The sequence below is a fragment of the Lepisosteus platostomus genome, chromosome 7 (assembly GCF_059453375.1).
Source record: "Lepisosteus platostomus isolate fLepPlt1 chromosome 7, fLepPlt1.hap1, whole genome shotgun sequence".
Lineage (NCBI taxonomy): Eukaryota > Metazoa > Chordata > Actinopteri > Semionotiformes > Lepisosteidae > Lepisosteus > Lepisosteus platostomus.
The window spans coordinates 60961760-60976329 of NC_142617.1; the positions used below are offsets into that span (position 1 = coordinate 60961760).

Genomic DNA, 14570 nt, shown 5'->3' on the forward strand with positions numbered 1-14570 from the left:
GAACCATTGCATAATTTTCTTTATTTTTACAACTTCAGCGTGGAATTTTCCTCTTCTGTTTGTGCTAGAAAAGGTTTTAATTTCCTTGTCCCATGTGGGATGCGCAATATCAGCGAGCCAATCAATCAATCGCATGGTTTATCTTCATCTGCCTTAACTTGTAAACCTTATGAAGACATCACTTGTCCCTGTGAGTGTTTTCACCAAAGCAGAAGAGTGGCATTAGGTTTTATTGCCGGTTTCTTTCAAATATGTAAGACAAAATCCATGGGCTACAAAATATAGGAGAGATGGTCATAACATTTTTCCTTGTAACTGCCTTGCTTAATTAAGAAAGGGAAAAATAGAATCAGTTCAATTATTTCCCACAGCCTTGCATTGTATGCAAAAAGTGAAATAAATCTGTTCTTACACAGGTTTCCAAATACAAAGACAGTTGACTACTGTGTACAAGAATTTTACCCAGGATGAAGTAGGATCTCAGATAGAATGAATGTTCTGTGACCATTACCTGATTCGAGTATTCAAAATCTTCAAAAGCATTAATAAATGCAACTAAGAAGATTTCTTTAGAATCAACAGTGAAACGCGCAACAGAGGACAGTAATGGAAACTTATGGGAAATGTATTTCAACTGGAAAAAGTGTGGGAGTTTGGAACCAGTTACAAACCAACATTTCTAAAGCTGATATCAAATAAAAAAAAAAAGCTTTCTTCAAATAAACCAATAGAGGAGGTCTTCAGACCAAGAAGCTGCTAGCAACCAAGTGCTACACAGAACGAACGGCCTCTTCTCTTTTGTGACCTTTCTTATATGTTTCTTTTCAGAGTACGCATGTTTTGGGAGCATAAAACATTTTTTGGAGTCATGAATGCAGAGCTCTGCAGAGTAAACATAAGCACTCGTACCCCAAAGCACGCCTGCCGTTGTGTATTGTATATATTCAGAATGGGATTCCATGTCTCTGCACACTAATACCTTTTCCAGTCTGGGAAACAAAGTGAAAATCTTTTGACTGCCAACACTACGCTCACACCCTGCTTGTGAATACTAAATTTAAGCGGCTCAGCAGGGAGTTATTAGCTTTTCGTATACTGTAGTCTATTCTTGGAGTTCCCCTTTGATTTAGTCTCTGGCAAAAAGCTAAGAAAACAATCAGAAGCCCTGTGTAGAAAAGACTGAATGCGGCAGTTTTTCCCAGCAGGGGGGAAAGAGGGAGGAGAGGGCTTCAGTGAGCCATATTTCCAGGCACCTGCACTGAGTGCGCAGTGCTAAGATGAGCTCCATTACAGGAGGGACTTATAGCAGAGTTAAGACAAGAATGGAGGCAAAGCAAAGTAATTTACCAGCCTCTGAGGCAGTGTAATGTAGTTGTCATATATTATGTGGCTGGGGGTCTGCACATAATCACAGTGCATTAATCTAGCTACTGTAAGTGATGGCTGAATCAGGAGGCTCACTTGACGTTCTATCCAGCATCGTAAAAACAGGAAACAGCTAACTAGCTATGACCAGACGAGCGAGTCTTACACATTTGTTAATTCATATAAAAACACAGCCAGTGACAGCCAAAGACGGGGCTTTTTCAATCTACCTCTTGCATTCAATTATGCTGTGCTTTTTGCATGTGCCCCTTCCTCCCCAGCCTGTATCTGCTTTCCTCGTTCCATCCAACAAGAGAAAAGGCAACACAGCGCCTCCATGTCCAGAGGTCGCTGCTGGTTCCCCAAAGCATGGAGCCAGCGGATACAATGCAGAAGATTTAATACTTATGAAGCACTTATCTACACAGGTTTTCATGACTGAAGCCTCAATCAGAATCAAATGATTTACCAAATTACGAACATAACTTCCGTCTCCCTAAACAGAGGAACTAAAGCAATGTGCTTACTTACATTGAAGGTGGTAGAGAGTGGATCTTGCAAAGGAGACACACTAGAGGCCTCGGAGCGGGTCGGCTGCGCAGCAGGAGCATTCCTTCTTGCTTCTAGCTCAAGCTGACGGAGCTTAACCTCTTTCTCCGCCTCGATCTCCATCTTACGAATTGCAAGGCGCAATTCAAATTCTGCCTGGCGTACTTGGGCTTTTTCCTGCGCCTCCATGTGCAAGCGGCCAAACGAACTTTTAGACGAGTCTCGCTTTTTGACTCAGTGGCCTTGACCTCAGCCTCCGATAGGTCTTCAGCCACCCCCTGCACCTGGTCCTGTTCTTCCACAACCATAGCAGGTTTAGCACCAGCCCCAGGAGAACCAGTGTCCTTGCTCGCTAGTGCAAAGATCTCTAACTCCACCAACCTATCCATCACAGCTCTCTTGATGTCCCTTTTAAGAGCTTGCTCCGATACTTGAATCCGGAAGTGATCAGCAATTTGGAACAATTCGTCCTTCCTACACTTGTCCAGCTGCTCAAAGGAAGGTTCCTCCACAAACTTTTGCAAATCAAAAGCAGCCGTAACTACAGTACCTTGTCAAAAACACAATCCACAAATCGAAAATCCTAAACCAGTCCTTATTCAATAAACAAATACCAAATAACACAAATGACAGTCCCAAAATGCACAAAAGTACCAACACCAAAATTCTGCAACACAAAAAAAAATCCTTAGGACGGGAATTCGATATCCCGGACGAGCCCCCAATAATGTTATGACCCCAAGTGTCTAGGGGTACAGGGGTGTAACATTTAGGATAATTCTCTTGGAAGCAGGTGGGTTCTCTTGAGGGACTAGGAAGCGTGATAACAAGGGTAAGGAACAAGAGTTTTTTTTTGTATAGCTTCGGCTTTGTTGTTTTGTTGGTTTCTGTTAGTTTCTTTGTACTTTTGTTTGTTTGCGTGTTCATCCTTGTTTTGCCATTAGCTTGCCCTAACATGTTATATGCTCAACTTTTGGGTTCTTTGTACCTTGTTCCTGTTGATTACTATTGTTTTCCCTTATTTGTATTCCTAGTTCACTTGTGTTTTTGTGTGAACTTGTGTATAAGGTTAGTTTAGGTTGTTGGGTACATTCTCCACACTTAGTTGATTTTGTGTTAGTAACACTAGTTTAGTACGGGTGAGTGCTGTTTGTCTTGGATGGTTTTGGGTAGTCAGTGGAGGTTAGCTAGGGTGAAGACGCAGAAGACCGTGTGTTTCGGGTTTTCTTTTGCAGTCAGGTTAGCTTTCCCTCACTGTCCTAGCCATCTCCATTTCGTTTGTTATTTTCCTTTCTTCGGCACCACTCTAGTTCCTCACCACTTTACCCCTAGACACTTGGGGTCGTAACACATAACAATGCTGTAACCCGTCCACGTTGAGAAATGAGAACCATTTTTCCCCCAACCACACATTTCCGAATATCACTCCTTCTCAGAGGACCAAAGTAATACAAAAGGAAAGTATTAACTGGGACCAATGTTTGTGAGCATGCTTACCTCAGTGAAGAACACAGACAGGATAACAAGGCTGATCCAGTGAATGATGCTGGCAAACTGGAATGCATTTGTAACTGAAAATAAAAAGACAAAGCAGGAAAAAAGTTGCAGAACCTGTCAAAATGAGAAGGGGAATGCCTGCCCATAACTCCCCATCTAGACAGTCTTTGCTTAGTTTGATATAATTGTAAACCTCATTTTCAAATGTCCGACTCATTTTGTTTTGGTGCAGAGCACTGTGGAATTTGGGATTTTAGGATAAAATAGGATAACAGCTCTTCCGATGGATATGTTTTCTCACAGAAAGTCCTGCACGTGTTGCAGGCTGGCACCTTGGCCTACCTCAGTTCTCAAAGGCTCCTGCCTCCTTCTCCAGAGCTCATCGGGATATCCTCATATTTCTGTGTTTCCATTCATCTCTTCCTCCACGCATTTTAATCGTACGGCCGCTCGTGCCCCATCTGTCTTTGTTCTTCCATTCATGGATCAGTCCTTCAGCTCATTTATCTCCCCCATCCTTCCCTCCATTAATCGACATGCCAGGCCGTTGTCTCTCTATTTATTCATCCACTAATCTTGCCTTGTTGCATTTGTCTTCCTTTCCCTCCCTCCTGTTCTCCAATCTATCTTGCGAGCCCCACAAAAGGCCACCAGAATAAATTGTAATACACAGGGCCTTGTGATCCATGAAGCAAGTCCCTGATATCACTGAAAGGAGAGACTCTGGGATTCCTCACATAATCAGCGAGGAGTTTGGCCCGCAGGAGACCAGTCAGTTCATTTTCAGTTCACACAGTTAAAATCTAATTTTTTGCCACAGAAGAAATACCACTGACGACGGCGAATCTTAATGTAGGGGACGCTCCAGATCTTTCAGACTACTGCACCCAAGTTCCTGTTCTGTAGCTGCACACCAAGTGGTTTTCTATGGCCAGTCTAATTTTGCTCCCTCTTTTTTTGTGCACTTCAAACATAAAATTCCCTGCGAGGAACGGTGCTAGCCATTCTTGTAGATTTATAACTATTTAATATGCCCAAAATCCATAAAATGAATATGTTTTTAATCAGGTGAGGCCACAGAACAGTATCTGACATCCTGTCACAGAAAACATCCCTGCCAAGTGGTGAGAAGAGCCTCTAATTAACTTCACTGTCAGCACGCAGAGCCAGTTTTGCCACACTCTAAAAATGTTTTTCGGTTCACAAACTGCTATCTGCCACCTTGCTATCAAATGAGGAGGCTGAAGAAAGGCTTTATTAAATGTGCTTGATCGAGAAGTACTGTGTTCTTTTCTTTGGTCTCAAGTTTGAGGCAGAATTTATTTTAAAACTCAGAGGAGACCTGAGTTTCCCCAGGTAAATCTGTAGACTAATATTTCACCCATTATAAGGATATATTTTATCCAGACCCTACGGTACAACACCATTTTCTAGCACAGAACAAGAATCAGTTGTTGAATAATTGTATTTTTCCATATTTTGCATCACAGATTTAATGTAATATGTTTATAAGGAAAAAACATTTGGTGAAATGCTGCTGGGCAGAACCCTTCAGGGTTTTGGGGCCTGTTCAAAGTCTGAGTAAAAGACAAAGGATGACCAGGTGTGAAACTTTGGTCAGAGTCAGTACAGAGTACAAGGGAAAAAACCTTGGTAGTATAATAAGTTGAAATGCTCTCAATTATTATATATTAATATAATAAAAAAATATAATGAATAATTAAGCAGGGGAAACTATTTCAAAACTGAAAGAAAATAATTTCTCAAGGAAACCAAGTAACAGCATAAAAAACTCTCTATAAAAGCTCTTAGTACTGTGTATTGGAAAATTTGATGTAACAGTACCACATTATCCTATTCAAATACCATATAAAAATGTGTTCTGATAATATGCTCTTAAAAATAATCCTGCTGCTGTTCATGCAAACCCGGTACCTCTCTGTGTGAAAAAGATGGCTTCTGTAGCCACAGTTCAAACCCACACCCTGGGATCACATCAGTAGGTGGTACTCACACTGCAGCAGCTTGGTGTCTATGAGAAGCTCCAGGGCCAGCAGAACCACCACCAGCACGACGCAGGCCACCAGGAAGCAGTTGAGGCCTGCGCTGAGCAGAAACACCTGCCAAAGAGCCGCCCTCTGCCCGCAGCAGGGCTTCAGCCAGTTAGAGCTGGAGACAAAGGGAGGAATAAGAACATAAGAGCCGATGCAAATGAAAAGAAGTCATTGAGCCAGTCTTCATCTAAGGATGCCATCCAGCTGTTTCTTTAAAGACGCAAGATTATTGGCTTTGGGTAGCTTGTTCGTACTCCCTCAATCCTTTGCATACAGAAAGGCCACCTTCTTCTTAGTTTTACATGAACACTGCTATTGCTCCCACTTATACTGTATCTCCCTGTTGATGCTTCACTGTTGATTCTGAAGAATCCACTAGGTTGACTTAAGAGGCGGAAAGGAAAGGAGCAGGAAAGAAGGAAGAGAAAGAAGACTTAAAAGCCAGCAGAAACTAGATTAGAAAAGAAGGTGCTGAAATCATTTTACCTCTGGTGATTGGACACATAAAACTGCAAAGACAGTATCCTGCTTGCAACCATTGCTACAGATCTGAATATTAGCTGATGGGATTCAAAATCAACATGCTGCACCTTGAAGACTGGCTAAAGTATATTTTGAAAAATGCAACAGACAAATTTAAAAATTAAAATCATTAAAAATATCACATAAAAGTCCAGACCACAAGTCAGACCTTAAATAAGAAGAATGTACAACTGACTTCAATGAGACTGCATCTGCTTATTCTTGCCTGGGGAAGCTCACATAGTCCCAGGAGAGCTTTGTGTTGGGAATGGGAGCAAAATGGGAGCGTTCATCAAATGATGGTGCTCTAAATGGGATTGAGATGAAGTGATGTAAGGTTATATGGAGGATAAAATTGACCTCTTATGATCATTTTCCCTGATACAGGGGTCTCCTACCCTCGTCCTGGAAAGCCCCCGTTCAGCAGGTTTTGCAGCTCACCAGTTTCTAAAGACATACAATTCCACTGTGATCAGATAAACACGTGACGTATTAAAGGAAGTAATTTAGAGATCGATTAGTACTAACATCCAAGTACTGTTCACCAGTGAGAGACCAGATTTGTCTTAAATAACTTGATCATTTGCTTAATTCGTCAGGAGTTTACAGGTGTTGCAATCTTTAACAGGTGACCTCCAAGATACTGTAGCTGGATCGGAGCTCCGCAGGACCAGGGGTGAAGGTATCTTTAACTGGAAGGATGTAAGTTTATCTGCAACTGGAAGGATGTAAGTTAATACTTGGAGAGACACTGCTGTTGTACCATTGAGTAAGATACTTCGCCTGAATTTCTTTGGAAAAATATCCAACTTGTGAAATTGTTGAAATGTAAGCCAGTTTGGTTAAAAATATTAGAAAAGTCAGAACTAGAGGTATATGCTGGAATTTAATCAATGGAGAAGCAAAGACAGTACAGCGTTTCTACAATTTCCATTGTAACTCTAAAAAGATACACTTTTCCCACGATTAGCAGTCATTTGAAGATACAAAACACTTTTCTCTGGATTATTCTTTACTGTTGCTCCTACATGGTCCTACATGATACAACAGCACTTTATGGCTTGGAGAAGCACATTTTGTAATAGTCTCTACATATTTATTAGATATAATTCAGTTCTGAAAAGTTTTCAATGAAAGTTTGCTTTAAAATAAAATATCACAAATGCACACAAAATGTTATTCCTGGAGTTGTATTGCAAGACAATATTTTTGGACTATGTTCTGGACTGTACTTTGACTCCCATGGTCTGTCGGCACACAGGATATGATATCCTGTTGCATTAAAAATCAGTCCATGCTCTACTCTCTTGCCATACAATGTGAATATACTGTATAAATATTTATTTTAATGAGCGGTTTGTAAGGCTTGATGACCTTTCCATAACAACAGCAGAGGGAGCTGTGCTACACACGAGCAGTTAAACACAAGTCTAGTGAAACTGCATTGTGGAGCGAAGCAGCACCAGACACAGCGTACAGCACTCCTGACAAACAATGAGACGATTCAGGCTTGCTGAAGGTCAGTCTCAGGAAACTCTGAAAGGAGTCGTGAAAAGATCCAATTTAAAATATTTACACTTCAACACTATGCAGTAAGGGGATAACAATTCTCTCAATGTTTGTTTGTTTTTTTACAATGATAAAACAAAGCAAATATTCAGTTTAAGGCCTGAAGCATATTTTAGGTGTTATTCGATTTTCTCTCAGACACTGATAATATTGCCTTTGGTATCTAAGGGGCAGGGTTTTATTAATTCATTTAAGGATCATTTACCTCCCTGTCATTACTTCAAAACATTCATTAGTACACCTTTAAGTTTGTTCATATACATGTCTTTCTTTAATGACAGAATTACCCTCAGATACTTTTTTTCACATAGATGATACTATATTCCAATACAAACCTTTTAAAATTCTTGTTAAAAAATAAAACTCCTGATTGCATGCGGGCAAAAAAAAGGTTTTGTAGGTATGTCTCTGTAAAATAACGTTCTTGGCACTTTAATGCAAAAAAGGTATTAATTAGTTTTCTTTCTCAGTTAGTAGTGTCCATTGTCTTCTAGGGTGCTACAGCAGCTGTGAGGACATGCCAGGAGAGAATGACAGACCCTGGGTCAGGCACTTTTGTAGTTGAAGAGAACAACCATCAAGAACAAGCTCTGTGATGTACTAATTGTGACATTAATTAATATGAATTAAAAGGAATCCCCAGCTGTTACGCTTTTTAAATCATTTACTTTGGCAGCTAATTAATGAAATTGCTGCTCTCCACATGTGTTACAAAGAGAAGCACACCATTAATTACTCCATCCTGCATCAGTATATAATACAACTGTAGCAACATGATGGAATCCTAACAGATTATTTCAATCTTATCTATCGATGTACAAAAAATACTTATGACCAAATGATATCTTCAACATTCTATGAATATACAGAACATTTTTATCAATCCTTTAATTTGCAGTCATCAACCAGACTAACCAGGCACAAAGTGTACAGATAACATCCATTTTCTAATACCTTTATCCAATTCAGGACCACAGTACGACAGGACATTATGAGAGCAGCCAATTCAGGAGCCTATCTAGGCAAGCAATGAGCACAAGGCAGGATACAACCTGGACAGGACACCAGTCCATTGCAGGGCGCACACTGACACGCCCACACCTCAGCCAATTTTCCCAGAAGCAAATTAACCTAGCAGCATGTTTTTGACTGTGGAAGGAAACTGAAGCAGCAGGAGGAAAGCCCATACAAACACAATGAGAACATGCGAACTCCACACAGACAGTACCACAGGTTCAGAATTGAACCCAAGGCCCCAGTACTGCAAAGCAACAATGCTAACCACTGTGCCACTCTGTCACCGGTACAGATAACAGCCTTCTCCATTTCAATCACTGCTCCAGGTACACATCATCAGCAGAAAAAAAACCCAAACTAGCAGAGGATCCAGAAAACCAAGGCGACTTGGAGTTTCTCTGTGCAGCGCCTCTTTTATAGTTCCTATTCAACATCCTTCTCACCCACAGAGTCACAAATCTTTTCAGGGAATTCAAAATGATTTCACTATAAACAAGAGGGACAGTGGTATAGAGGAGCCTTTCATTCATGTGATTTTCTGGTTTCTAGAAACAAGGAAATGCAGGGACACATTTTTAACTCTTGGATCGCTATCTTAGGTGGCTTCCTGTAGAAAAGTCCCCGCCATCTCATATTTACAGAAGAAATACCATCCCTGCTTATGTTGCTTTGCACTTCAGTTTGTATACAGCTCTAAGAGCATGTCAGTTTGACCTTAGAAATACTAGGTGCAGGAAGTAGCAGACAGGGTTTAGGAATAGGGTAGTGAAAGCGCTGACGAATGTAGATATTCAAGAAGAGCTGTTTCCCTTTCAGGAGGCCTCACTCCTCTGTCTGGTGACAGCTTGGGTCTTTGACTCTCATCCCCTCCCCTGGTGTTCTGCTTTATCGGTTTTCTGGAGAAATGCTTGCCTACCCAAAATCCCCGTCTGGTTTCCCTGGCTTTCGTTCACAGTGGATACCGAGATCCACACCTGTAGTCCAGCTGGAATGGAAAATTGTGCAGCTTGGTGCCAGCTTTCTTTCCTCTTAAGTGCTTATCTGACATGGAGGACTCTTGATTGTTGAATACTGAAATAATCACGGTCAAAGGGAGATTGAGTCCATGCAGTCTTGACAGCATAATATAACACTTACATTTTAAGATCAAAACTTTATCAAGGAATGATGACCTTGAAAATTACAATACATAGGCTAAATAATAATTCTCTTTTTGCAGCTTTACAGCACACAGATATGGCCTTTTTTCATGAACTCTGTGATCCAAAAAAGTACAGAATTTATTTTAAAAAGAAGACCTGAATTTGTCTGATAACCTGAATTATCTGGTTCACATATTTGAAGGTTAACTGAATTTACTAAAACAGCACAGGATTCTGCCCTCAAGAACTCACCACCAGAGGTAACGTGTTTTTTTTTTGGCATCTTACCTGAGATTACTGGGCCAGTCTTACGCACAGTGAATTACGCTCACCCTGAGACAAACAACTTCAACTTGATCCCTTCCGTTTTCTGCTGTGCCTGTCTTGCACACTCTAACGCCTTCAATTTAAAAAAAGCCTTTATTCCTAGACAAGACTGTACCCTGCTAAGTCAAATGTTGTTCCTGTAACAAACCATATAAAACAGTACATCGAAGCAAAAAAAGGGGTTGTTAAATTCACCAATGCATATTGTAGACTGGTACTTAACAGACAGGTACCATTGTAAATTATAATAAAGGATTGTACAAGAATGAATTTTGGGGCATTGCAATTTTTTGTGTAATGCAACCATACCTGAAGTCACCCTGTTTCATGAATATTTTTTAGATCAACTTGATTGGTTAAATGGCTTGTATTTTTTCATAGTCTATCTTCTGATGGGGCAGTTTAACTCATGATTTGCTGTGCTGCTACGGTCAGGAAAAAGCAGGTGTGTTGCAATTGACTGACTGATCTTCTTGCTCAGCCTGGTCTGATGGGGCAGTGGTGCTGCAAAACCGAACACAAGACATGTCAGCAACACCTTCAGGCAAAATGCAGCACCAACGGCCATCTCTCATCATGGACGACACAGAGGCCCGTCCCCTGAGACCTCTCCCGCAGAGGCTGGATCTGAGCGGAAGCTTGTAGTTAGAACACAGTTGTGACAGGTAGAAAGCTTCCATCTCCTACAATTATATTTTAAATTATTTATTAACAATACCCTCCCAGGAGGCCCAGTGAGACAGATGTCTCCTGTTCAAGGGACCACATGGAATGTATTAAAGATTTAAGGCACATGCAGTGTGATGCTTACTAGACTGGACAGTCTTGAGGGCGATGCCTTTCCGTGAAAATAAATGCGTACAAAAAAGAAGGAAAGTGAGAATTCCAAATCTCATCTGCCCGAGAGGAAATCACAGTTTTTTAAGAAGTTCAAGGGAAACGGGAATCTAAATAATTTGGATTTCTAATTCCTGGCAACAATTTTGGGTTCGTAAAGGTGTTATTAATGGCTTCAGAAACCACACCTACCCAAATCTAATTCTTCTGCCCTTTCGTATATATAGCTTCCAATCTGCTTGGCAGAGAAACTTAAGTGCTGTAAACATTTTCAGAGTAATCAAATAAAGGCATAATCACGCTGTTAGCAATCAACATTTTGGCTCAAGACAGATAAGTGATCCTCTCTTCTCCAGATGGCAAGCCCTCTACCACAGGCCTCTGAGCATATTATGTGGTGAAGTCAGAGTCCTGTCATGGGCTGTCCATTCTGCTTGTTCCCATTACTACATTTCCGGAGAACCCAATAAAACAAGTGAATATGTATTCCACAGTGAAATGTAATTGCTTGTTTGTGAACCAGACGAGGAAAGAATCCGTTCATACCTTGCATTTAAAAATGCAAGACAATCAAAGCAAAAACTGATATATTCTAACAGCAATACAAAAATTCAGCACTGACATCTCCTGCCACTCCGAAAAGAAAGACTTTGCACTAAGCAGAAGAATGGAAGTCTTTTGCTGAACTTATTTCTACCACAACTGAAGTGATGCAAATTATTCAATAAAACCTAATGCCAAAAACACCATTACTGTTATGGTAGAGTGACATCAAAATAACATTTCTAGAAATATTTAATTACATTCCAACATTTCAATGACAACAGTAACAGTAGGCGGCACACCTCTAGATCAGAATTGATCATGAACTGCCTCAGTATAGTGACTGGGGACATAGTGACAGTGCTTGCAGGAGGTACTCTCCTTCAGATTACAAATGAATTGAGGTCCTGACTAATTGATGTTAAAGATCCCACCACACTGTTCACAAGACTAAAGGTGTTGACTCTGGTGTTCTGGCTAAATCCCATTCTGGGCTTGCACAATGTGACATAGGAAAGCCCTCCTTAAATGTATATCTGATCTGTAGTGTAGTGGGGCAGGTGGCTACTGCTTATTACCCAGGTGGGGCTGAACGTCTTTGGGTCCCTTTCTGTAGGCGGATCATTTTGGTAACATTTTGTATGAAGTGAGCTGTATAAATGCAATTAATTCTTATAAGTTTCACCACTCATCGTTTTGCATATAGATACAGTGTGAATATAATTATCTTTTCTAATTACAAGGAGCACTACCAAGGTGTGTGTGTGTGTGTGTGTGTGTGTGTGTGTGTGTGTGTGTGTGTGTGTGTGTGTGTGTGTGTGTGTGTGTGTGTGTGTGTGTGTGTGTGTGTGTGTGTGTGTGTGTGTGTGTGTGTGGGGATTATTATAATGGAATAACCACTACAACACTACCAAACAATTTCATGTGTTTGGAACAACTCTCTATCACAATCAATCCCCAGAACACTTTAAGCCATACCATGCAGCGCAGAAATAAAATGCTTCTGAAGGGTATGAAAGAAAGAACCAGGGGCAGTACAGTATATTAGAATTATATTTGCTTTAATATACCTGGGATCAATGCTTCTGATCAATGTGCAGTTCTTAACTACCTATTGCGCAATCATTTTGGAGATGGTTCTTCAATATATTAGTACAGGGAATAGTTAGCAAACTACGACCTCGTTAAAAAATGTATTTATCTAAAGATAAATAAAAGAGTTTATTGGGATATTCTAGGAAAAAAATAAAATATATTTTTTTCTTTAAATATCATGAAAATATGTTGATAAATCAGAAAACACTGGTCTGCTGGTTTAGACATGTAATTACATTGATCGTTGGATGCTCACAGCCTTAGTAATGATTAAGTGCAGCCCCTGAAATCCATTTAGTATTCCTCATGAAAAAAACGCACCACAATATTCAATCAGCTGTTCTAGCTTATTGAGCATCATTGGTTCCCTGAAAGGTCATTTTGTGTGCTCAGTACTAGCTTAATGCAAACACAAGAGATTTTTCTAAAAAGAACTCATGTCTTTCATGGGGTATCCTGTCCTGTGCCCTTTGTCTGCAGGTTTAAGCTCCTGCTTACTACAGCCCTCTGCTAGACTATATGCCCATGAGCAGCAGGAAATCAGGTTGGCCGTACTGTCTAGGTAGGAAACACGTCAAACTGACATTGTTTCCCTCTAGCACTTCCATGTCTACAATTAACACAATAAAAAATTCAAAAGACAGGGAGGAAAGTGGGAAAGCATGTTACAGTAGCTACCAATCTAAGTTTCCTCTAGTGGATTTTCAGATCTTCACTACATGAATTCACCTCTCATGAATTCACCTCATGAATAGTTACTCTGGGCAATAATAGTATCAGAAGGAAGAAAAGTGAAAAATGAATGTGTTCAAATAAAGAATAATAAAGTCCAATATTTAGACACAATATTTAAAGAAATACGTTACCAAGACACTGGTGACTTTGGCAGTGCTAGAGGATTTCAATGAGGATCATAAGTACCAAAAATAACCCATTTCTGCCGCATTTATAAGACAATTTGCGTGCTTCACTGCCTCCTCTTCCAATACCCCATCCTGTTCTTTTATATACAGCTCTAGCAAAATAATTGTGAGCAGAAAATACAAAGAAATTCTGTTTTATCCAATAATAAATCTTTGTAATTTGTTTGTACAGATTAAGACACTTTCACTATAGGGTGTCATCATTATTCTGTTTGGAAAATCATGAAGGCTTTATTTTGACACATTTTCAGTGAAGCAACTGATGTCTCCAGTGTCCTGTTTTCAGTCAAATGCTCAATAAATGTGTCCCGCAGGAAATTTTCTGCAGTTGTCTCCTGCACCTTAGCAGAATGGGTAAAACTCACCTGCATTCGAGGGCAGGAACACCAGAACATCCACATAAAAGAAAAATACCAGCTGCCTTGGTTCATTTCTACAAGCACACAATGCTCACATAGTGTACAATTGCACAATGGGCTACAATGCTCCTATAGTGTTGCAGGAAGCTGTTTATATGAAGTGTCTTAAATTTGATAATGCTTTATGGTGGTCACATTCAAGACACAAAGGAAGTTTAAATGATTTGCATGTTTAATAACACACAGTGCTGCTAAAATGCTAAAAAAAGGTTCAGTATTCTGAAAGCAACTGCAAAAGGCAGGTTGCAAATTTTGCAATAATCGGAATGATGATTAAGGATGATTTTGGTTTTAGGTTTCCCCCAAAGCTGTGGAAGATGAGTCGAAAACAAAAGTGGGGAACTGTTTTTACACTAGAGCATTCATCCGTCTAATCCCGCTAAGAACCAAACACAAACTAGTTCAATGGCCGTCATCTCTTTTGTTCATAAAGGATGGCACAAATTTCAATTTTACAGCCCACTGTAGAGTATAGAGAGTTATGTAATTAAAACTCCAGCAGAGAAATTAGAAAACACATTCCATACTGTTTTGGGAGAAAGAAGCATACTAGAGGTAAGCACGAGGTGAGCAGAGTATACTAAAGCCAAGTGTACAGTGAAGGAAATAAGGTTGTCAGGAGGTCAATTAAATTAGCCTTGCTTTATAAAGAGCACTGTAAACATTCGATGTGATTAATCATCCAGAGGCTGGGTGTTAATACACACTTCA

General features: G+C 40.1%; 1 protein-coding gene and 1 long non-coding RNA gene across 2 annotated transcripts in view; one reads left to right on the forward strand and one right to left on the reverse strand.

The window, feature by feature from the left end:
- Positions 1-14570, reverse strand: part of tmem266 (transmembrane protein 266) — an 83441-nt gene that overhangs the window by 21243 nt on the left and 47628 nt on the right. The window contains exons 4-5 of the mRNA XM_088641560.1: positions 5426-5580; positions 3412-3485 (exon numbers count right to left, since the gene is read on the reverse strand). Of these exons, the coding sequence (XP_088497686.1) occupies positions 3412-3485; positions 5426-5580 (229 nt within the window). The remainder of the gene's footprint in view (positions 1-3411; positions 3486-5425; positions 5581-14570) is intronic.
- On the forward strand, positions 7410-8201 carry LOC148659396 (uncharacterized). Its single transcript, XR_015940594.1, has 2 exons — positions 7410-7506; positions 8051-8201. It is a non-coding gene; the product is annotated as an uncharacterized LOC148659396 (long non-coding RNA).